This window comes from Diorhabda sublineata, chromosome X (assembly GCF_026230105.1).
Source record: "Diorhabda sublineata isolate icDioSubl1.1 chromosome X, icDioSubl1.1, whole genome shotgun sequence".
In the NCBI taxonomy this organism is placed as follows: domain Eukaryota; kingdom Metazoa; phylum Arthropoda; class Insecta; order Coleoptera; family Chrysomelidae; genus Diorhabda; species Diorhabda sublineata.
In genome coordinates, this window is record NC_079485.1 from 16174753 (window position 1) to 16197999 (window position 23247).

General features: G+C 31.1%; 1 protein-coding gene across 2 annotated transcripts; it reads right to left on the reverse strand.

Annotated features, from left to right (window-relative positions):
• Positions 1-150: 150 nt before the first annotated feature.
• On the reverse strand, positions 151-23228 carry LOC130451573 (serine/threonine-protein kinase 26). 2 transcript variants are annotated; one of them, XM_056790671.1, is made up of 9 exons: positions 22809-23228; positions 7557-7781; positions 7279-7495; positions 5482-5774; positions 5285-5430; positions 5027-5228; positions 4685-4972; positions 2168-2373; positions 151-2069 (listed from the first exon to the last, which is right to left on the reverse strand). In XM_056790671.1, the coding sequence occupies exons 1-9, from the start codon at positions 22821-22823 to the stop codon at positions 2057-2059; spliced, it is 1605 nt and encodes a 534-aa protein (XP_056646649.1). In that variant the 5' UTR covers positions 22824-23228; the 3' UTR covers positions 151-2056. The 2 variants fall into 2 exon arrangements, with proteins under 2 accessions (XP_056646649.1, XP_056646648.1); XM_056790670.1 differs by lacking the exon at positions 22809-23228 and adding an exon at positions 20579-21004.
• Positions 23229-23247: the final 19 nt, after the last annotated feature.

The following is a 23247-nucleotide window of genomic DNA, read 5'->3' on the forward strand; positions in this document are numbered from 1 at the left end:
AAAAAATCACCCTATATCTTCTGGTGTAGTGATAGAGCCTTTCGAGTGGTAGTTGAATTTAGGAATAAATAAATATTTGTTAAACAGTGTAACTATTTATTGATATATATATATATATATATATATATATATATATATATATATATATTTACACATCTAAAAAAATACATTGCAAGAAAAAATATTATCTTAATAATAGAATATAGTTCAATCTAGATATACATATATACAATGGATCCCAAGAGGACATGGCATAACTTTTTACTCCATCATGAAAAACATTATTTCTATAATAATTGTTATTAAACTAAAAGAATCATGAAAATTCGAAAACTTACCGAGGAAAATTCTAATTAAAAATTTGAAACTTTTAAAATTTTTTTCTAGTTACTAAATCCAAGTGAACAAGAAACATCTTCAACTATGGAAAGTTTTCAAGTTTGTGCTCTAAAATTGGAACGTTTTCAACTATTTTTATTAAAAGATTGTAATATTATCAAGAGTTTTGGTAATCAGGCAGTTTTTCGTAATACAACGTTTGTCATTATTACTTTCTTTATAGATATTGTGGATAGAATGTTTTAACAATATTTTTTACTTATCCATTACAGTACGCGTACACCAAATCCGTCATCGACCGAAGTATGGTCGGGCGTCGTCGGCCGATTAAACCAAACCTATGTAAAAGTTGCATGAAAGTTCAGTTACCACGGATAAGTAAAAGTTATACTTGAAAAAGGAATTTTCGATGTGCAACGAATTAAAGCCATCTATTATTATACCTCAAATGAATTACATTTAATAATTTGGACGGCAGTAAGGACGACATATCATGGAAGGACGTGCAGGTGTCATCAGATGAGGATGATGACATATACAACGACTGCACTAATAATAGATGAAATGCATAATTTTAAAAAATTTTAGTATTACAATATTGTGCATTTATTTTCAATGGAATACTGAAAATTATGGAGGCAGAATTAGAAATTTATGCAATTTTTCTTAATTAGTAATTATAACAAAATAGAAATCTGCTAGTAGATGTTGTTACGAAAAATTTCCTATGTTTAAAAGTCAAATAAAATCCGTAATGGAAGTGAAATACCTGTTACTACCATTGGTAAACTGAATACACTGTTTTACTATCCCACTAAACCAGCACTCACAATTACACTGCTTGGTCCTTCGAGCCGGATATGAAGGACTCGAAAGACCAAACAGTGTTATTGTAAGTGTTAAGTGGACTGGTGTAAAAAGTGTGTTCAAAGTAAATATATGAATGTATTATAGAGCATATGAAAATTATTTAAAATTGAAAAATTTACAATTGCTAAGAAATGTTATGAAAAGTTTCCTATTTCAGAAATCAAATAAAATAACATTCATAATAAATAATCAATAATCTGCAATAAAGTTGAGCTACTGCTAGTACTGTTGGTATACTGAAAACATTGTTTTACTACTCCACTACACCAACCCTCATTATTATTATACTGTCTGGTCCTTGGAGCCGGATATGAAGGACTTGAAGGATCAGTGTAAATCTGTAATTGTTCCATACAACATAACAAAACTGTTTAATATTGAAGAATTAACAACATAACACATATTACATAAAGTAATGTTTTTGAGAGAATTTAGTATTATGAGATGCAAATGACATTATCGACATATTTGACTTTTATAAAAATGTACCAAAACATCAAATACTGTAAGTGATTATAGTGAAACACTGCGAATAATACTCAAAAAATTATGTAAGTAGATTTAGACATCAAGTAAAAGTGATTGACAAGATAGAATTGTCTATGAAAAGTGAACAATCGTGGCGGTGGTTGTAGGACTAAGAGGTGGGTGTTAATATTCATTCAACTATTTTTCTATATGAAAGTTTCGCTTAAAATTTACCAGTAATAAGCTCAATAGGTATAAGATATTGTCATGTAAATGGTAAGTATTTATTTTTCTTAACGACGTGGAATAACAAGAGAATTTACTTTCCAAATCAACAAATACAAATTTATCAAATTGCAACTTCAACAAAACTCCCTTCCTACAAAGTATCCCTGAAACAAAAGGAAATGTCAAATGGTCTCTAATTAGTGAAATTACTGAATTATGATATTTTGTTAAATGAACTTCTAATTTCGGAAATTCAAATTACCTAACAACTTTATCTAACACCCCCTTAAGCCTTTGTTCAGAAATTGATGGCACCAACTTTTGCACCAATTCACAGATGAATACTTCACTTATACCAGGACTTGTTTTTTCAGCTATTTCAAAGGCATTTTCTAGTTCTTCTATTGCATCACTAGATTTGTGAGACGCCTCTGCTGATCGTCTATTGTATTGATGCTTCCTCTGCAACTAAAAACAAATAAGCAAATATAAATCGGTTTAATTGAAAAGGTGTTTTCTTAACCATTCAGTTCAATGCTTGAAATTTAACATTTAATATTTCCAAAAGCGAATAACAATCGATATTATGAAAAAGAATAAAATTAACACATAATTAGTTACTTTATTAATACTTTTACGGCTGGTTTCATAATCCCACCCTAACTGGCACTTTAGCTGAAAGTTCCTTTACGGTCGGTTTCATAATCCCATTCTAATTGGCACTTTAACTAAAGGCTCCTTTAGATTAAAGGGCTCTTTAACTTAGTTGTTAAAGTGGTCCCATAATCGATTTTTAACGGTCTGTCATATAAAGGCTCCTTTAAGATGTTAAAAGAAAATTGTATTTTTAAATTTTCTGACAGGTACCTTTTCCAATATGTGTTGTTAAAAAAAGAAACAAAATGAAACGTGGAAGTGTGATGCATTTGGATATACATTGGGCTCAATTGTGCCACTGCTTTACATACTCTTGCGACACCTACTAAATCTCCAGTTATTAATATTCATAAGTCAGTAGAAGTTGTATAATAGGTTAAATACTGCCACCCCTTAAATAACATAGTACAATAAAATAACAATTTATTAATTGTGGGAATCATATATGGTGTGTTACCTATTTGTAGTGGGCATAGTTAATCGAAATTTTTGCTATGTCTATTCATTTTTCGTTTTCGGACAATTATATTTTTCTTTTCGGATAAGCTTGAGCTAAAACTGAACATAATATCTAGCCATTGTGCCATAAACCTTTTATTTAAAAAAAAACGCCTGATTGAGCTTAGAATTCAAATATATGTTTGCATTTGACGTTTGCCGCTTAAGGAGATTGTAATGTGCTAAAGTGGATCATTTCCGACTTTACCTTAAAGTGCAAATTAAAAGAACATTTAAGCTAAACAGCAATCAATACTATGTAGAACATAAATCTTCAAAACAATAAAGAGACAAATTAAAGAAAAATTTGAGGCTTTTAGTGTCTACAATTGAGTCTACATGCTTATCTAAACACATTAAAAAGCATGACTGCAAATTGCTAGAGATTTTGACTTGGCATATTTTACTATACAACCAAGAGGCCATTTCTAAATTATTATGAGTTCATGATTTTTTTACTACAACCTCTCTCCTGTCAACACGTTGTCAAGTTTGTAATATTCCCTCTAGCGAATTTTTCCACATTTTTAATTTTTACATCTAAAAATAATCAAACTAAACATCACTCCACCCTTTTTTTAAAATTTTCATTAAGCATGAACTGGCCGACGAATATATACTTTATGTTTACTTTGAGGTTTTGTATATGTGATAGTAGAAACAGAAAAAAATATGGGAAATCATGAGGAATAGAAAAGTTAGTGAATAATTGATAAGCATAGTTAAGAATATACATAAGGAAACAGAGAATGTAGTACGAGTATTCAGGAAGATGACACAAGTAATTTTGTAATTGATGGAGACAAAGGGACGTTTTAAGCCCGTTATTGTTTCTCTTAATTATGTACGAAATATCTAAAGAATTCAACGAAGAAAAGAAAAAAAGATATAAGATATAACAGACTAAGACCAATCTGAATAAACTAACCTATTAACCTAATAATATACAAAAAAAGCGACAGAATACAGAAGAACAAATCAGAAAAAAAATGTGCAAATACAAGAGCTGGAAAAGAAGAGTGTTAACAATCTAAAGTATCTAGGGGCAAAGGTAAGACCAAATGGAAGAATTGACGAAGAGGTAGCCAAAAGGGCAAATAAGACAATAACCACACATGTAGAGTATTTTTCAGGAAAAAAGTGATAAAACGTACAAAAACGGAAATCTACGATCAGTACTACTGCCATTGATGATGTATGATTGCAAATCGTGGGTTTCAACCAACAAACTTAAACAGAAAATAACGTGCTAAATTAAATGTCCGAGAAAAATAGTGGGGGTGGTAAGACTAGATAAAATAAGGAAAGAAATAATTAGACGTGAATTAAATGTACTGAGCGCACTGCAAAAAATCAAACAAAAGTTGAGATTTAGACATATAGAGAATGAAGGAAAACAAGAGAGTAAAGGTGATAAGGGAAACTGAAAAAAAATTAGGTAGACCTAGAAGGAAATAGAATACTGAAATAGCAAACAACATAGTAAAAAGAGAACTGAATTTGAAATGTGCTAAACATGAAGCAAATGGATAAGAAATATCACCTCTACACCTCACAGTGCCAATTTATGAATGACCTTTTCTAGTTATCTTATAACACATTTGGGACAGTATGCTAGACTTACTTCTGATATAATTGGATAAATGAATGCGCCCAATACTGGCGCCCTACTCTCGATCTTTCCGCTATAATTTGAATGTTCTCTCGAGCCGGGTTTTCTGTTAACCTTCTTTTCTGCAGATATACTGTCTCCTCGATGATCTAATGGACTCAATTCCCGAGATATTCTCTTCTCCTTCTCTTTGATGTCAGTCCTTTCACGTTCTTTTTCTCTTTCGCTCTCCTTTTCTCTATCTCTGTCCTTGTCTTTTCTATTGTCTAACGAGGATTGTACTACAGGCGATTTTAAGGACTAAAAAGAAATTGAAATAAGAAAAATCTTAATGGATTACTAATAGGGTCTCACCAGGTTGGCTTTTTCTGGTTTATAATGATTGAGATTAGAGTCAGTCGGTGGAGATTTGCTTAACATGGGTCCTGAACCGTTTTGAACTTTGTTACCAGATTTGTGGTTTGGAGACGGTATTTCATCCAAAGGCAATTTCATGTTTCCTTTTACTGTCATTATCCACGGATCGTCTAGATCGCCATCTTGTTTTGGCTCCTCTCTGTAACAGAACAATAATTAACATATTTTCGAGTATGGATAAAAATTATTACTTACGAATCAGAATTCTCGGATTCAGTCTCAGATTCTTCATTTCTTGTACACCTCCACTTCTTATATCTGTCAATTAGATCTATTAAGTAAGAATTTTTCTTAGCTTTCCTGATAAATGGGTATTTTAGTAATTCTTTTGCAGTTGGTCTCTAAAAAAAATTAATATTAAAAAAGGTACTACTGAATTAAATTAAACTTACATTTTCAGGATCCTTATTTAAGCACGCTTCCACGAAATCCTTGAACTGTTTACTGTAACTGCCGGTCAATTGAGGTGGATTATTTTTCGGGATAAGGAAGAGAACCCTCATTGGATGCAATTCGGAATTGGGCGGTTCACCTTTTGCAAGTTCTATGGCTGTGATACCCAAACTCCATATATCGGCTTTGGAATCATATGCAGACTGTTTAATCACCTCTGGAGCCATCCAAAAGGGAGTACCGACGAAAGTGTTCCGTTTACTTGTTGTGTTAGTTAGTTGACCAGCCACACCTACAAAAATATAATAATAGTAATAAGACGACCGAAATAAAAACATATTACCAAAATCATGAGGTATAACAAATAAATCTAAAGCAGTTAAAAAAATTAATTGAAGTGAAAACTTTTTAATCCTGTTGACAAGGAAATCTAAAATTGTTTTTTGTAATACTATAATTAAAACAGAGCAGGAACAAGAAATAATTTATAATATTGAAATAAAATTTGTCACAGAAGCTAAAATAGAAATACATATTAGAAAAAAAAACTAGTAATGTAAAAATAACCCAAAGAATAAGTAAGGTAACAATGGATAAATAATTCCAATATAGAATCGGGACACAATTAATTCAATAAAGACAACAGTACTAAGCACGAGTGGAAAATTGTATCCAAGGGTAATAATGAAACCAGATTCAGATATAAGTCAAATAGACATGGACACAATCATTATAATGAGATAAATATTAGGAAAAGGATAGAAAAGGCAGAGAATAAAAAAATAGATCATTTAGTAATACCTGTCATTTTTCAGATAAAAATCCTGTATAAAGTTAGGTGTTACACAACTAATGTCAAATCGTTATTCAAATGTATTTCTAAATATTCAAAAACATTTCTCAGGGTTGGTTGTTGTCAAGATATGATCTATATAAATAAACGAGTCCATCCTCTTCCAATTATGTACATAAATGAGTAAATTTTATATTTTTAGACCTATTTGACTGAGTAAAATGAGGAACTCTACATGTGGCATCAAAAAATATGATTCATTCTTTAAAAAACAAAATGTAATGTAATGGAAAACTGAATTTAAGTTGGATGTGAATACATAAAAATACTTTAAGAGGTCAAATCTCAAATTTAGAAAGTCATTAGTACTTTGGGTCTCTTCTCACATACATTTTGATAACTTTTTGAAAAATTTGGAGATTATAGTTGACTTTGAAGTAAGCTCAAACGAATTATCATGATCTTGATTGACTAGCCTTTTTAGAATAAGGTGAGCCATAAAGACTCAAATGTTTGTTTCAGTGTCAGTCGTAGTTCCAAGTTTCAACGTCATTATCAATTCTGTATGAAGATTTCCTTTTCGTATTGGTCAAACATGTGTACAGTAAATTTCTTTTGTTTTTGAGTTAGCAAGACATCCTTAACTAATCACTTTTCAGTTTTAAATTACTCATAGGGTTTGTAAATCTTTTTAAAGGTGATATATTGTCACCATAAACAGATTTCACTATTTCGTAAGCTCTTTCGCACTTTTTTAACTAGTCTTTCGCACTTTTTAACTCAAAAAAAGCTTAATGTCTCACAACAGACACTATAAACAGGATGCAACTAAAGCGGTTATAGTAGCAAACTGGTTCAAATTTGTCACTGCTTATCTCAAGACATGGGGGTACGAGTTATACTAGTTGCAATAAAAATAATATTAATAATTATTGCTAAGGAAATTTGATCGTTTTATTTTTTGTTCACACCTCGTTAGTTATCAAAAATGAAAAATATCTACCAAAATCGGCAAGTTTGACATCTCCCATCTCGCTCAATAGTACATTGGCAGCTTTAATGTCTCTATGTAGTTTCCTTTCGCTGTGTAAATAGTCCAGCCCTTTTAAAACTTCTCTTAAAATAATGGCTATGTGCATCTCTTCAAAATTTCCTGCTTTCATCAGATCTAATGCCGAACCACCGCCCAAGTATTCCATTATAATCCAAAGTTTTGTACCCTAAAACAAAATAACATCAGTGATGTCACAAAAATTATTATTAAAAAAGTTGGGCGTTTACCTTCAGGTAAGATCCATAATATTTTGTAACGAATGGACTATCGCACTGCGACAGTACCATAATCTCTTGCTGTATGTCTTCGATTTCATCTTCAGCTTCTTCCAAGTCGATGATTTTGATAGCAACAACTTGCGTAGTTCGATTGTCAATACCTTTGAAAACTTCTCCAAAAGAACCTTTTCCGATTCTCTCTTGTTTTGTGAATATCAATTCTGGATCGACCTTCTGCAATAAAAAAACAGGAAGATAATATTTTATAATCAATATATAATATATATTATATTATATATAATAAATAACATCTATTGGAGTTGCCTGTAAAATGTCCGTCCTCATGCTGAAGATGTTGGGAAATATATTTCAGCCATTTTGGATGTTTAGTTTCTGTTTGGCCATCATATAAGTGAGTCGTTGCTACTGGACGACCATCAGATCAAGGTTAGCGAGATAAAAGAGGCTATTGGCATATTAGAAGAAGGCATTTGCCATATACTGACTGAAAAATCAAGCGTAAACTGTCTGCGCTTTTGCTCACTTTGGACCAAAAGCACATTCGAATGAACATTGCATAGGCGACGAAGTTTAAGAAAAATAAGTCGGATAACTCTGAAACTAACAAATATGGAGATTAATTAGGAAAATTCATGGAGCAGTGAAAGTTGGGAATAATGAGAACTATGAAATTAAGAATATATTAGAAAATGAGGATATAGTAAACACAAAACACACAAAAGAATGAAAAAACGACGACAGGGAATAAGAATTGCAGAATGGAGATCGAACGAAAAAATATTGCCAGGAAAAAATAGATATGTCTCTACATATCTATTTTTCTATGTCTAAGTACGTGACTGGAACAAACGTATGCAGAACATAAAAAAATGGAGAACAATAGATACGGTATAAACGTAATAAACTGTAAATAAGTAGTTATAAATTGTGGACCGACTTTCCACAGAATACAGACTCAAAAGAGCTCAATTTGAGCGGCTACAATTATAAATAGAATGAATAATCTTATATATATTATCAAGTTAATGTTTTACATTTTTGAGTCACTCACAGATAAGGGAAATAATCATTTATGTTAATTAACAAAAGAGTCTAAGCGATTGAAGTTTTAGATTGCACGCTATTGAAAATATTAGTAAACATTTCTGAGTAGACAGCTTTGTTAATGGTAGTAAGTTATATAGGTTGATGAGGGGTAGTTTTTAGTTCTTTATACATTTTATTGGGCTGTATTTAGTTTATATTTTGTTTTTTGAAAGAATAGTTCTAATCGTCTTAACAACTACCCTGACTGAATGAGATCCCCTCTTATATCTAAAGGTGGGAGATGCATTCACCACTTGTTCTATATTGAGAACATTTTTTCTCTGTTCTAGGAATATGCCTCACATCCATGTTGGTTATTTATCTAAGCCTTATTAAGTATAGATTTGAATAAATTTGGAGACGCACTGTATAAGTACAATGACATCATTACTCGATCACATAAACTAAAAGATATACGTTTATCAATCAAAATAGATATCAACAATTTGTTGAACTATCAGATATTTCGTAAAAAAATAACAATTTGTTTACGTTGTTCGATATAGTAAAATCGGCAAACTTTTCGAAAGTTGGTTACTAGTAAACAGCATCCTTATAAAGGTAAATATTTATACTACTGGTTATTAGATATTTAAAGTTTACGTTGAATCTATTAGTCATCAAATTTATATTTATTATTTTTTTATACACAAATTGACGTAAGATATAGGAAAGTGTGACATCCGCACAACAGGTTTACACAATATAAAGTAGCAAAATAAATTAGCTAACAAAAAATTATTAAATCATTCTTAATATTCCATCACATAGCAAGATCGCCGTGTGATGGGTTCACTATAACTTCTTTTGTTTAACAGGCGGCGGTAGTTGTTTTTAAAATACCACTGTATTAAGTTTCAAGTTTGGAGACGACATGTTGTTTAGTATTTGTTTGGCGGCCAACAATGGTGAACATTTTCTGTGAATTTGTAAACATGGGAAAAATTGGTCATCGTTTTTTGACGCAATACTTTTATTTGAAAGAAACAAAAGAACAAGGAAAAGGACAAAACTACAAAAAAAAAACGTTGCCCCTGTATAATATGGAAATAGATTCCAAAGAAGACGTAGAAGATGTGAAAAGTAATAGAAAAATGTGATAAGAAAGAAGAAATTTTAATAAAAAGATTCAAATATTGATAGGAATAGACAGAACGAATAAAAATTATCATAACTACAAAAAAAACGTTACCCCCTGTATAATATAAGAAAAAAGAAATTGTAACAAAAATGCAGATATTGATAGGAATAGACAAAAATGTGCGCGATTTTCATGCTGATTTTTTCCTCGAATGTACACCTAAAAAGGAGAAACTTAGAGGCCTCTATCTAGCGGTATTCTTATCAGTAGACCATCGTTTTTCAATAAAATAGATATTTTTTCTTAGAAAACATATATTATAGTGTTTTATAAAATATCTAAGTTGAGTTAATAGATAAATATAAGTTAAGACCAAATAACTTTTTTTCTCTTAAATATGTATAGGGTTTCTATTGAAAAAAAATGCCGTTATGTAGAGGTTTCTAAGTTACATTGAGATACAAATTATTGAAAATAACATTGGTAACATTTTTTCCCGAGGCTGGATTTGGTCATCATCAAATATTTAGAACCGTCTCCTTTTTAGATGTATTTTTGAGGAAAAAATCTGCCCAATAATTGTTTCTCCACGTAAAGAATAAAGTCGTTTCATAAATACTCAAAATTCTTTTTCATCTATATTTGTCTTTATATGAGTATTAAAACTGATCAGATTTTGAAAAATTTTGACATCAGAAACATATGGTCACTGCAACGAACTTTTTGTAAAACTCAAATTTCCTCGTTTAAGATTGAGTATCCAAAATTATACTGATTGAATTTTTAAAATTAAATTATTACTATACTATTATCTCGGTTGTGTATAGCAAAAATATTAAATCAATAAACATTTCAAATTTAATATTACAAAATTATAAAATACTTAAAGCTATGTCAAAAAATGTTAGAAAACAATGAGTAACTTGATAAGATATCATTCATATGAAGGCTTATATTAAAAATGATGACATTCCTGATTTCCAAGGATATAATACAATGTGTCGAAAATGATATATTATGAATGTTTTTGTGGGTCCACGTGTAAGTGAAATATGAACGAATTGTCCAGATCTTTTTCTCGTCTGTTTAAAGTCCAACTAATATGTTCAAAAAAACGACAGTGTCATTATAACATTATAACATTATAACATTATAACAGTAGTTTACACATTTTGACTTTTATCTATCGTAATTAAACCTAACACTACTTTTTTCCCTTTAATCAAATAATTCTCTCAACTACCCTACGTCTCCAAAGGACGGCTCATTTTTATTATGGACTTAATCCAAGGCGGAAGAAATCGAGGCGAGGGATGAGATGAATGAAACAAATTTTTCTCCCGAGAACTCTGAGCAAACAGGGACTTTGAACCTACTATAGTCTATTTTTATATACGAGAGAGTAATAAAACCTACTTCCTAATCCAAAACGTAGTACAGTCATTTGAAATATTACAAAATAATCTAAATATTTCTAAAAATTTTCATAAATGTACTTGAGCTCATACGAATTTTCGGGATTTTATTGGTATTTTATAACCATAAGCTGTACAGAATAAAAGAAAAAGGTTTGGAATGATCAAAAGCCCTGTCTATTAAAGATTAAATAACCTTATCATAAGATCTATAAATATCTATTTGCTAATAAAAGCGACAAATTTCATCGAAAATACGTTTTTAGGATTTTTCTTACAGTAAGGTTGTCTATTCTTAAAAACCGCTTGACATGATACAAGGCGCAATATTCCTTGATGAAGGCATGCGCAGATGAAGTTCAGTTGATTGTTTCATGCAAGATCTCGCACTTGCAATTTTATCGATTTGGTGCCATTTTTATTGCATGCAAGCTGCAATTCTAGGGAAAATCTAGTTCCTTTTGGCTTAGCAACCAACCTGTCTATCCGGCTCTAGAAGTAATACAACGGCAGATATATTGACAGTGATCCTCTCTCTGACCACTTTTCCACTTCGTTACTTTCTCATTATTATTTTATTTTTATTCTCATTTGAAATCAGCCACAAAATATTGAACAAAAATTTAGATTAGGAATATGTTTACTTTTATTAATGGAATTTTTGTTAGTGGCAGCCATAATGCAATAGCAAGAGACTTAAATAATGTGAAGCGACGTGCAATATTCACCTATGCAATATTTTGACCCTGCATGAAATGGCATGCAATTCTTCAAAGTGAGTTGAATTTAGCACGTGATTTGGGGTTATCAAAGCAACAGTCTGAACTTCTTGAGACAAAAATTACGACCTTTAGAAAAAGAAATGCTACATTTTCTGCATTTTACAGTATGGAAAATTCTTTGTCTGCTTGTACGGATATTGATGGTCTAATAAAGGAACTTGATATTGAGCATAATCCCAGTAAGTGGCGCCTATTTATTGACTTCTCTACATACAGTTTGAAAGCAGTGTTCTTACACAATGGAAATTTAAAACCGTCTATACCGGTCGCTCATTCTGTGAAGAAGAAGAAGAAAGTTATGAAAATATTCACTCGCTTTTAGACAAAATTAACTACAACAAGACAGTTTAAGTGGCAGGTATGTGCTGAAGGTGATTGGAATTTTAATTGCACTTTAGGGAGGGTTTACGAAACAGCTATTTTCTCTGTCCATGGGGCAGTTGGTCAGTAGATCAACAGTATGTGAAAAAAAGCTCACCAGACAGGAAAATAGAGCATGGAAGGCATTTGTTAGTGTAGTGAGGGGATTTTTGGGCAACAATATGGATCCAAACTACCAACAGTTAGTTGATGAACTTCTAGACGCCTACAAATCCCTTGGTACTCGAATGTAATTGAAAAATCATTCTTTCCATTCCTATCTGACATTTTTTCTCGAAAATTTGGGAGCTGTCAGTGATGAGCAGGGTAAAAGATGTCACCAAAATATTAGAACAATGGAAATTCGGTATCAAGGACGATGGGATTCGGCCATGATGGGTGATTACTGTTGGTTTTTAAAAAGAGAAAGTGCAACCCCTCATAAAAGGAAAAAGTAGAGCTGATTGAAATTTAAAGTGATTTTTTGTTTTTAATAGATGTGAGGCATGTTTATTAGATGTAAACTATAAATATTGTTAATATACACGATTTAAAAATTATTTTTTTAATAAATATTAAATATTCTACCAATGAATATGGTTCTATGAATGTAACTTAAAAACCTTATGTGTTACAATTATTTTTATCATATTTTGTATTTGTATAGGTCCATTTTATCACAATTTATGCTATTCATTCTTGTGTTACTACAAAAAAATTTTTTTGTCAACACGTGTAATTAATAAATTTCAGTATACACAAGAAAACTGTGTATACTAGTGTAATTAGAAGATTACCATCCCGAAACCTATCGTTATACCGTATATGTTCTAGTTGTAAAAATTCTCAAATACTATTAGGACATTTTGTTAGCAATAATATAAATAAAAAACTAATTCAAAATATTACGGTATATAGAAGTTTCGTGATAATCGCAATAACCTTCGCAATCCAAATGACTTTCTCTGTAAACGACACCAGTAGAACACCATCGCTTCCTTCGGATAGCTGAGGGTGTTTAAATTATAAAATATGCAATGTCAACAACTATGACATTTACAACCGTGTATATATAATCGTGAATAAATTAAATTCATTACGCCACGATTTTTGAAGTATAAGCTACACTTTTATATAGATTTAACCTTTCTAGTTTTTGAAACGTGAGGTTTATCTAAAAAATATTTGCAATATTCGAGGCGGATTCATGTAACCTTCACGTATCGCAATAAATTAAAAATTAAATATAATAAAATAATGATATGAAAAAATATTTTTATATATAAGATCAGTATACAGCATCAAAAAAATTCAAAGTATATACAATACGGTTCAATTTTAGAATGTATTTTCAATAACTTTTAACAATTAAATAAAATGTTCAAAATGACCACCATTCACTTCTTGACAATGACCGAGGCTATTTTGGAATTCTCGTTCATTTTGTATGATCTCAAGGGTTATTTTGTTAATTTTTTCCGTTATCCTAACTTTTATATCAACAATATTGTCTAGTCTATTAAAATATACTTTAGAAATAATCAGGTAGGTATTTTCGTATCTGTTCGGCTAAACATCAGGAAGAAATCTTTGAAAATACCAAAATATTAATCAAAAAGCCAAATAAATAATTGATATGAATTTAATTATTCAAAGTTACTAAAAGACGTCAACACAATATTTGTCCGAGACTCAAAGAATATGTTGTGGTAATAAAACAAGAACTCAAAAGGAGGTTTGTGAAATTTTTAATAATAAATACCCTGATCAACACGTTAGCAAAATGCAAAAAGTTTTGTGAAATTAGACATGTAAAAAATATTGAAAAACCAGGTAGAAATATTCAATTTACTGATTAAAAAAAGTTAGATGTATTTCTAGAGATTGAGGAAAAGTAAACTCGAGAACTTGACGCCGACAATGATGTAAGTCATCTATTTTGAGAGGAAAAAAATACTACCCCTACAAAGTTCTATTGGTTCAGGATTTGAATGAAGATAATCCTGGTATAAGGCAAGAATTCTGTGAATTGATAGTGGACAGAATGAAAGCAGATTTGCAGTTCATAAACAAAATAGTTTTTTCTGATGAAGCGATGTTTCATTTGAACGGAACAGTTAACAAACACAACTATAGATATGGGATCAGAGAAAACCCTCACTGGATGTGTGAGGCTCAAACTCAATATTCTAAAAAAGTGAGTGTTTGGGCTGATATCATTAATAATAAAATTACTAGCCCTTATTTTTTGAGGGCACAGTTAAATGGTGAGGTTTATCTAGATTTTTTTATTAACTTCTTAGTGCCTACATTACAAAAACTTAATCATCCAAATGAGATAGATCTATTTACTACCAATAAGACGGAGCTCCGCCGCATTTTGCACGTACAGTTAGAAATTATTTAAACGAGGTTTTTCCCAATAGATGGATTGGAAAACGTGGAACGATCGAATAGCCGGCTAGATCCCCCGATTTGACTCGTCTCGATTACTTTTTATCGGGCTATTCTAAAGTATATTTTAATAGAACAGACAATATTGCTGATTTGAAAGTTAGAATAATGGAAAAAATTAACAAAATAACCCTTGAGGTCATCCAAAATGTTGTACGAGAATTCCAAAATCGCCTCGGTTATTGTCAGTTATGATTGTAACAAATTTAAGAAACTATATATTGCTGAACAGAAAACTAACATCCCTTTTCAACAAGATGCCACACCCCTCTCTTTCTTATTTAAAATTTTATTCAGAAGGGGTGCTGGAGGGGGATAATATTTGCATACTGTAAATTGTCAATTTAAAAATAAAAATCGACCTATTCTAGGTTTTTTTCACATAGTACAACGACCGAATTGTATATATGAAGCATTTAAAATGCAAAACAAAAAACATACACACAATGGTCGACGGATCGGATAAGACAGTTAACTAAAGATAAAAACAAAAATACATGAATACAAAATTTAAAGAGATCGTGAAAGCTTCGAATCAATGAATTTCAAATTTATAGAAAAGAAATCAACGAAAAATCATGGAAAATGGACTACCTCATAGCAAACTTCAGGGAAAAGCCAAAATTATTTTATGGAGCACTGAAACAAATAAAAAAAAGGAGGCGGTGGTAAACTCGTCGCCAAGATTACTTGCTCGACGAATCCGATATGTAAATTGGTCACCCAAATTTAAAGTTTCATTCAATCCCTCCAGGTTTTTCTATCGGAACCAAAAAGATATTTTTGCAGAAGGAACATTTATATAATAGTACCTAAATAGTTGGTTTAGTTTATTGTTACTAATATTAAAACTTGTAAGTGGATAGTTTTTTACCTTTTCAAGGAGAACATATTTTGGTCTATACCTGCAGCAGGTGGGTAGTCTGGAAAACGCCGGCGACGAATTTAATTGTCATTAGTAGCAATCCTTTTCGAATTGTAGTGAAGGGATTACACCTTGGCGACCAATTTAAATCCGTCGGAAAAAGAAATACAATTGATGAATACGAAAGACAAGGATGGAAATATAGTCACTAAGAAAGTTAAAATAATGGAGAAATGGAGGATTTTTAACGTTGTGTATAGAAAATATCCTTTTATAGGGGGTCATATCTTCAACCAGCATCATGGCTGGTTGAAGCTGACCTAACCATTGCCGTTGGTCCGAATTTCCATTGTTCTGGTGTCTGGCGGAACCTTTCACCGTGCTCATCACTGACAGGAAAAACTAATATATGTCATGATATTCGGCAAACAAGCCTAGGAATCTTAAACTTCTCTTCGTAGTTTGCATCTATATTGTTACACAAAAATCCTATCACGGTTTTTGGTTCTAGAGTTTGGGATTCTCACTGTTTCAATAGCAAATACAAACCTATTGATATAGAAATGGGTCCAATGAGAGAAAGGATAGAAAATTGAAAAATCGATTGATCATTTCGATAGCAAATGCGAAACATTCTTTCAATTCTTGTGTTAATTGTAGCTTGTATGGATGCAGTTTCAGATTAAAGCTCAAAATTCGTTATAAACATTGTTGTGACAACTGTAAGACAGTCATGTCAAAGTTCGGCCCGCGGGCCGCTTCCGGCTCCTGGGCATTATCAATTAGGCCCGCGATCGCAATGGGACACAGAAAAAAGAATCGTACTCTCAAGTCTACGGATGTTTATAAGTAATTTCAAGGGCAGCGCGTGCCTATACAAGCGAGAGAGAAAGACAGTATCGCCATCTCTTAGCAGCAAGCGGAAATATCCCATTATTTTTGTCGAGAACGATAGAATCTTCCACACGCTTCGAGCCTAGACTAGAACCTTCCTTAACCATATAAAACGAGTGCGTCGGCGCGACGTAAGTCAATTCAGTCGGATAATCGAAGCGATACGGTTGGAGGATTTTAATTGTACTGCAAAGTAGTGATGAATCGATGTTTACTAAAGCTTATACAGAGAGAAGATGCCCTGAAATCAAGTTTTATTATTGCATTAGAAATCGCGAAAAGATCAAAACCTTTCACTGATGATGATTTTATTAAAGACTGTATGTTGAAAGTTGTTGATGTTTCATTTCCATCTCGAAAGTCAATAATTCAAATTATTTCGCTCTCAAGAAACACTGTTGCTTCAAGAATAAATGATTTATCTCAAAATTTAGTTCTTCAACTGAAGGAGAAAATTGACGAATTTACAAACTGGCTGTTGACGAGAGCACTGATACTGTCGATACAGCTCAACTTGCTGTTTTTATACGAGACATTAACAGTAACTTTGAAATAACCGAAGAACTATTAAAGTGCGTCCCATCGACAGGTACTACAACAGCAAATGATATTTATTCTGCAATTGAGCATTAAAATTGTAAATTTTATAAGGAGCAGAGGACTAAATCACCGACAGTTCAGGCAATGATTACAAGATTTGGACGAAAAGTTTTCTGATGTCCCTTATTTCACCGAAGTTCGTTGGCTCAATCGAGGAGTAATCTTAGAAAGATTTTTTGCATTACGTAATACTATTCAAGCTTTCGTGTTAGAAAAAGGCAAACCAATTGATTATGACAATGGCTGGTGGATTGATTGTGCCTTTTTGGTAGATATGAATAAACACTTGACTGATCTGAATATAAAGTTACAGGGTAAAAACCAGATTCGATACTCAAATGTATTCATATATTCAAGCTTTTGAAACAAAGTTGAGGCTGTTGGAAAATCAGGTAAAAAATCAAACTTTGGACCATTTCCCTCCTTTAAAATCATTTGACACAGTGAACCAAAAAAAATTGAATGAATATTCTCAACTTTTGCAAAATTTGATTATGGAATTCAACAATCGTTTTGAACACTTTCACAAAATGAATTAAATGGAATTCTTAATTTTCAACAATCCATTATTTTGAAGTTTCACAGGCACCACTTCATTTGCAAATGGAGTTGATAGATCTTCAATCGGAGAGTATTTTGAAAGAAAAATTTAATGAGATTAACGCTCTTATATTTTATACACAATATTTCAAGAGTTTGGATAATTACCCGAAATTAAAAAAGCATACAGCACGCATTCTCTGCATGTTTGGTAGCATCTATTTATTTGAGCAGATGTCATGGAAATAAATAAGAACAAATATCGCACAAGACTTACGAACAAACATCTCCAATCAATTCTTAAAATAATTACAACGAATATGATACCTGACATCAATGAGCTTGTCAAAAACAAAAGAAGTCAGTCAGGTATCTGGATCCTCCAGCTCAACATAATTACCTACCACTTTTATAACTTTGATATGATTTTTAACAACCGTATATTATATCCTTATATAATTTAATAAATAAAATGTTATAATAATTCAGTTCATTTTTTTTATTTTCAATCTGGCCCCCCTACGAATTCAAAATTTAATATATGGCCCCCTGCAAAATTGATTTTGACACCTCTGTTGTAAGACAGACAATTTCTTTTAAGTTGGAATTTTTGGAACCAAGTTATCGTCGTCAGAGACTTAAGGTGAAACAGTGTTAGGGTGAATTTTGCTGGCCCAAAGATTGGTTTCAACCAAGATCTCAAAGAGCTTGCTGAACGTTTAAAACCATAAAATATTAGAATATTGAAGCTTCAATAAACAAAGTGAACATTGGAAACCGACATTATTTATGAGACACCCTCTATATTTGGAAGATATTAGCATTATAAAAATCATTGTTTAAACTGTGTTACAGAAATCGTGTAGGCCAGTGTTATTACTGTCACCATGTCAGCAGACTTTCCATTCATCACGTTTTACCATTAGACCGTTACACAAAGCTATCTAATAGAAAAAAGGCCATAAATAAAGCAATACATACCACAATACCGTAGGTACTTATTATGATTCATTTTACCATTGAAACCACAATAGTATGTTCCGTTATATAACGATTTCGTTGAATCAGGAACTATTTTTAAATAATATGATCAATGAAGAGTTAATTGAGATATAATAATATCTCTTTTTATTGACATCAGTTTATTTTATTCTATTTGTAAATTGATAAAACCTATATATCTCAGTAAACTGAGAAACTATTATGAAGGAATGTATACTACTGGTCAAAAGTTTTTACCCATCTCATAATAAATTGATCCCGCGGTCAACTGGACCTGTAAAGGTCTATACTAGTTGCGTCCGGTTTGAACATTTTCTCATCTACGGGCTAAGGTTAGGTCATATAATTTCAATCAATTACTTTAAATTTATCTCCATCCATGGTAGTTATCCTAATATGATTAATAAGTTAGTTATGTGTATTTTACTTAAGCTCCAGGTAAGAAAGTGGTTAACCATATTTAGATATCGATAATCCTTGGAGTTATAATTAGTTTACAAAAGTATTCAGTACCACGATTCTTGAAAGGTTTTCTTTATACGTGGGACAAGTTAAAACTGGCTGTCTGATTTGTTTATTATTCTTCAATTGTAAATTATTTCTTCGGTGTTTATGATTATAACTTACTCCCAGTTAGCTCTGTTAGACTCAAGAACGTGCTGTGATTTATACTTTTTAGACTAAGACATCTTTTTGTGTAGTTTGTATTCAATGATTTTCAAACTTCTCGACCCATTTTCCAATCGAGTGCTTGGCGCATCATTTAAGTGACGAAATTAGCGAATATTGCAGAACATACCTCCCGTGTCCCTCCGAATAGTTGTGTTCACATAATAAGAAATACGAAGGTGACATTTTTTTTGAGACAGCTTGTATATTTAGTTTTCAGAGGAATTAGTAAAGCGAGTGTGTTCGTATTTAGTGCGCAATTATGTAACTCAAATAATTTGATGATGATTGAACATGTTAAAAATATAAACAAAATTAGATTTGTCATTATTTCTCAATAAAATTAGCTAAAGACCGCCCCTGCCTCTTCATAATACTTATACCAGATAGATATTTCCTCTAGAGGAAAAAAATACAAGTTGTTCTTGTTCCTACCGATTGTTTGAATTTGGAAATTCTGGTTAATTGAATCTATGTATATAATATTAAATCCGTTTGTCTTGCCGGAAATCGCGACTTACGACGATACTATAATTGTTGATTGACTAAGATCCGGCTTACATATATATTAATTGGTAAGAGAAGATAAGGTTTATCAAGATTATTTGGATATAAGGAATTATAACAAGTTAGATAAGACTAAAATAAAACTAAACTAAATATTTGACAGAACAGCAAATTAAACATCAATTTCATAATATCTGTTTTATTCCAAATATTACCACATACTTTATGCTTAGTAAGCATGTTTTTACAAACAAATTTGTTATACGAATATTGGGAAGTAGCTTGTTTGGATAATTTAGTCCTGTGGAAAAAATATAAGTTTTCAGTGTATTATAATAATGAATATAAAGGGTAATTCATAAAAAATATAATGCACAACATACTTATATCCTATTGTTTGTAGCAGTAAAATATTCTGCATAGTATGTATCACAATAATTCAATGTACAATATAAAAACCAGAAATATGATGAGAAGATGAAAGCAATGCCAACAGAAATGAACTAACGTGAGGAAAATGCCTACAAAACTATCCAGGAAAATAGATCATAGAATCCAAAGTCTGCTGCTGTTAAATAAATCATTATTACAGAATACGGTATGAAAATTAAAATGAAAAACGTGTGGGGAAAGAAAGAGATAAACCAGGAAATATCTTTATCTCACATAAATGTATAAGCTGCTACTTTGATAGTTTGCATAGATAAACGAGATAAAATAATATGGAGAAAGAATACAAATTGTGAACAACTTACTCTTGATATCCGACGTGTCCTATTTGCAGCTGTTCGTAAAGCAGATAATTCCACAATTCCGTTAAAAGACCATGAAACTGGTCTTGCTATGGTCTTACCATTGCTTCGAAAATATTCTATTGGTCCATTCGTGGCAACTTTAATGGAGTGATTTTGAGGACGTACCGGATTATTGAACATTGGATATATTTTACAGTCAAAAACACTATGGATCGAAAATATCAACTAATTTTAGAAAAACAGCGACGCATATCTTAGTATAGTCACACTTTTACTATCACCACCAATAATCTATCTACCAAAACTAAACAAAGCTAATACAGTGGAAAAACGATCAACACAGTCAAAATTTTAAACAAGATTATATGTAACTTATCACTTAAATGTGCAAAAAACTTCTAATGTATGAGAAAAGTATGTAGAATATCAGTTTTAAGTGATACATATGTAGGTAATTAAAAAATGAGATTAAGTAGATTATTATCAGAAAGTCCTCACATCATTATCAGACTAGATTACACTATAAACAACTATGGCGACAAAAAAGTTATGAATACAATAAAGTAACATCGTTTGTGATTTCTAAAACTTTGCACATGAATCATATGTTTTGAAACTTTAACAGCAACAAGAAGCAGTACATATTCAAACCATATTTTAGCATCTAACATTAGAAACAATCCAAAAACCATATTAACAAGAAAACTCATTGCGACATGTTGATAGATTCATATTCCAAATCATCATACCACTAATTTCAATTATTTGAGAGAATATTCATGTTTATTAAATCATGAGTGCTTCATGTCAAGTATTGTTATCAGTTACGCATTTCAGGGACTATACTATATGTCATTTAGCTATGATTGAAACAATAATTATTTTGTTAGTGTCACTTCAGTTTGGTGTGTGCACTGCTAAATTTTTTTTCCAATGATTATTTGTTTTATTTATAAGTGCATTAGATAAATATTTAACATATTGATGATGAATGTGTCAGAGTTGCTCTTACAAGGGAGAAGAAGTATGTATTACATGGCGAATTTGATTCTTGTGCATCAGTTGTTAATTAATCCCATAGTTTTAATGTTTATAGAAACTATATTGCAGGTACAAGAGACATTAAACACAATAGTCAACAAAAACAAAGTTATCAATTGAAAATTTTCAGAAATAATTAATTTGTTTTATTTGACCAATAAAAACTTGTGATCCATATTCACATAATAATCCTAATGATGATAAAGAAAAACTTAGAGCATATTGTTCTATCAGAATGATTCCAAAACTTGAAAACAAGCATACCCAGATAAATGCAAGCAGTTATAAAAATATGATTAACTCAAAGTAACAATAGTAAGGGCCGATCAATCTGTCATTTAGACAACCGTGATATATGAATGTAAAACATGGATACCTGCAAAAATAGTAGAGAACTGGAAAGCAAAAATTATTTTTTGAGAAATTCAATTGCAAAAACTAGGTATGAGATGAATAATAAATAGGGGAAAAGGTGAGAATTAAATAGGAAACCTAACACAGTAAATGTAGTTGTACTACGAAGTCTACTATTTTAACTTCAAATTAAAAATAGAATATGAATATTTATGGTGGTGAGATAATTATTAGGAATTTTCAATATTCGCAACCATTGTGTATTACAAATTTGTTGAAACTTATAAACTTGAATCAGAATCAAATATCAAAATTTTAGTAAATTATTACTGCCGAGGTTAAGTGTGGAAATGTTAAATATATTGAAAAATCTCAATGTTAAAAAGTAATAAACTAAAATGAATATAATTATCAAAAGCCAAAGGTTATTTTTCACTATATAGGTATCTGTCTGGTTTATTCACTAACTCTATAAATATTTTTTTAATATTAATGACCTTATATCGTTTTTAGCTGTATCCATAGAGTTGCAGAAGAAATTTAATTTTATATTAAAAATAAATTAATCATGCCAATAAGATTCGATTTTTTTCTTTGCATTTTCTTTTTTACAGATTTCTCAGAATGTAGATTTCCTCTTATAACTATTTTACTTATTACCAAATCATAATTTTAATGTTAAATGAAGGATTGAATTGAAAGTGGGACATGAAGATGGGATTTGAAAATATCTTGAGTTATAAGAATTATTATGGTTGCTTAAAGGATTTAATAATGCAATTTATGTTCAGAAACGATGTGACACGCATCTAGTAAATAATAATTTATCACTTACCTCATTAAAGGCCATATCTGAAGGTAGGTAGCTCGGTAGTTCGATGGCCTTTCACCCAAAAGATGTCAAACACAATATTTTTTTCTTTATGAAATATTTATAGAAAAGATCGAACTACTTATATAAGTCAACACTCATCCCTCGAACAGATCCTAATTTCTATGCGATTCATTTGGCAAAAGACCCATTTGTAAACAACAAAAAATTTACATTCCTCAGGTGAGCTAAGTGAACACACCTTTTGACTAATCACAACGGAATTAAACACTATAATAGTACTCAGGAATGTATGAATGTTAATGAGATAAGGAACTTAATTATTTAATAATGAGATTTACGACGATTTTCACTTATTTTCCAGAAACATTTGACATTTCACACATAACACTTGTCAGAAGAAGCCATATGCATTTTGCATTCTATGACATTACGAGATGTC

Bases quoted from the DNA above. Each gene is read 5' to 3' on its own strand.
- LOC130451573 (XM_056790670.1), bottom strand. From the start codon at position 20,758: ATGTTCAATAATCCGGTACGTCCTCAAAATCACTCCATTAAAGTTGCC. The intron at 5,775-7,278 runs GTAGATATTTTT...ATATTTTTGTAG, and splicing joins TGTCAAACTTGCCGATTTTG to GTGTGGCTGGTCAACTAACT. The intron at 4,973-5,026 runs GTGAGACCCTAT...ATTTCTTTTTAG, and splicing joins AACCAGAAAAAGCCAACCTG to TCCTTAAAATCGCCTGTAGT.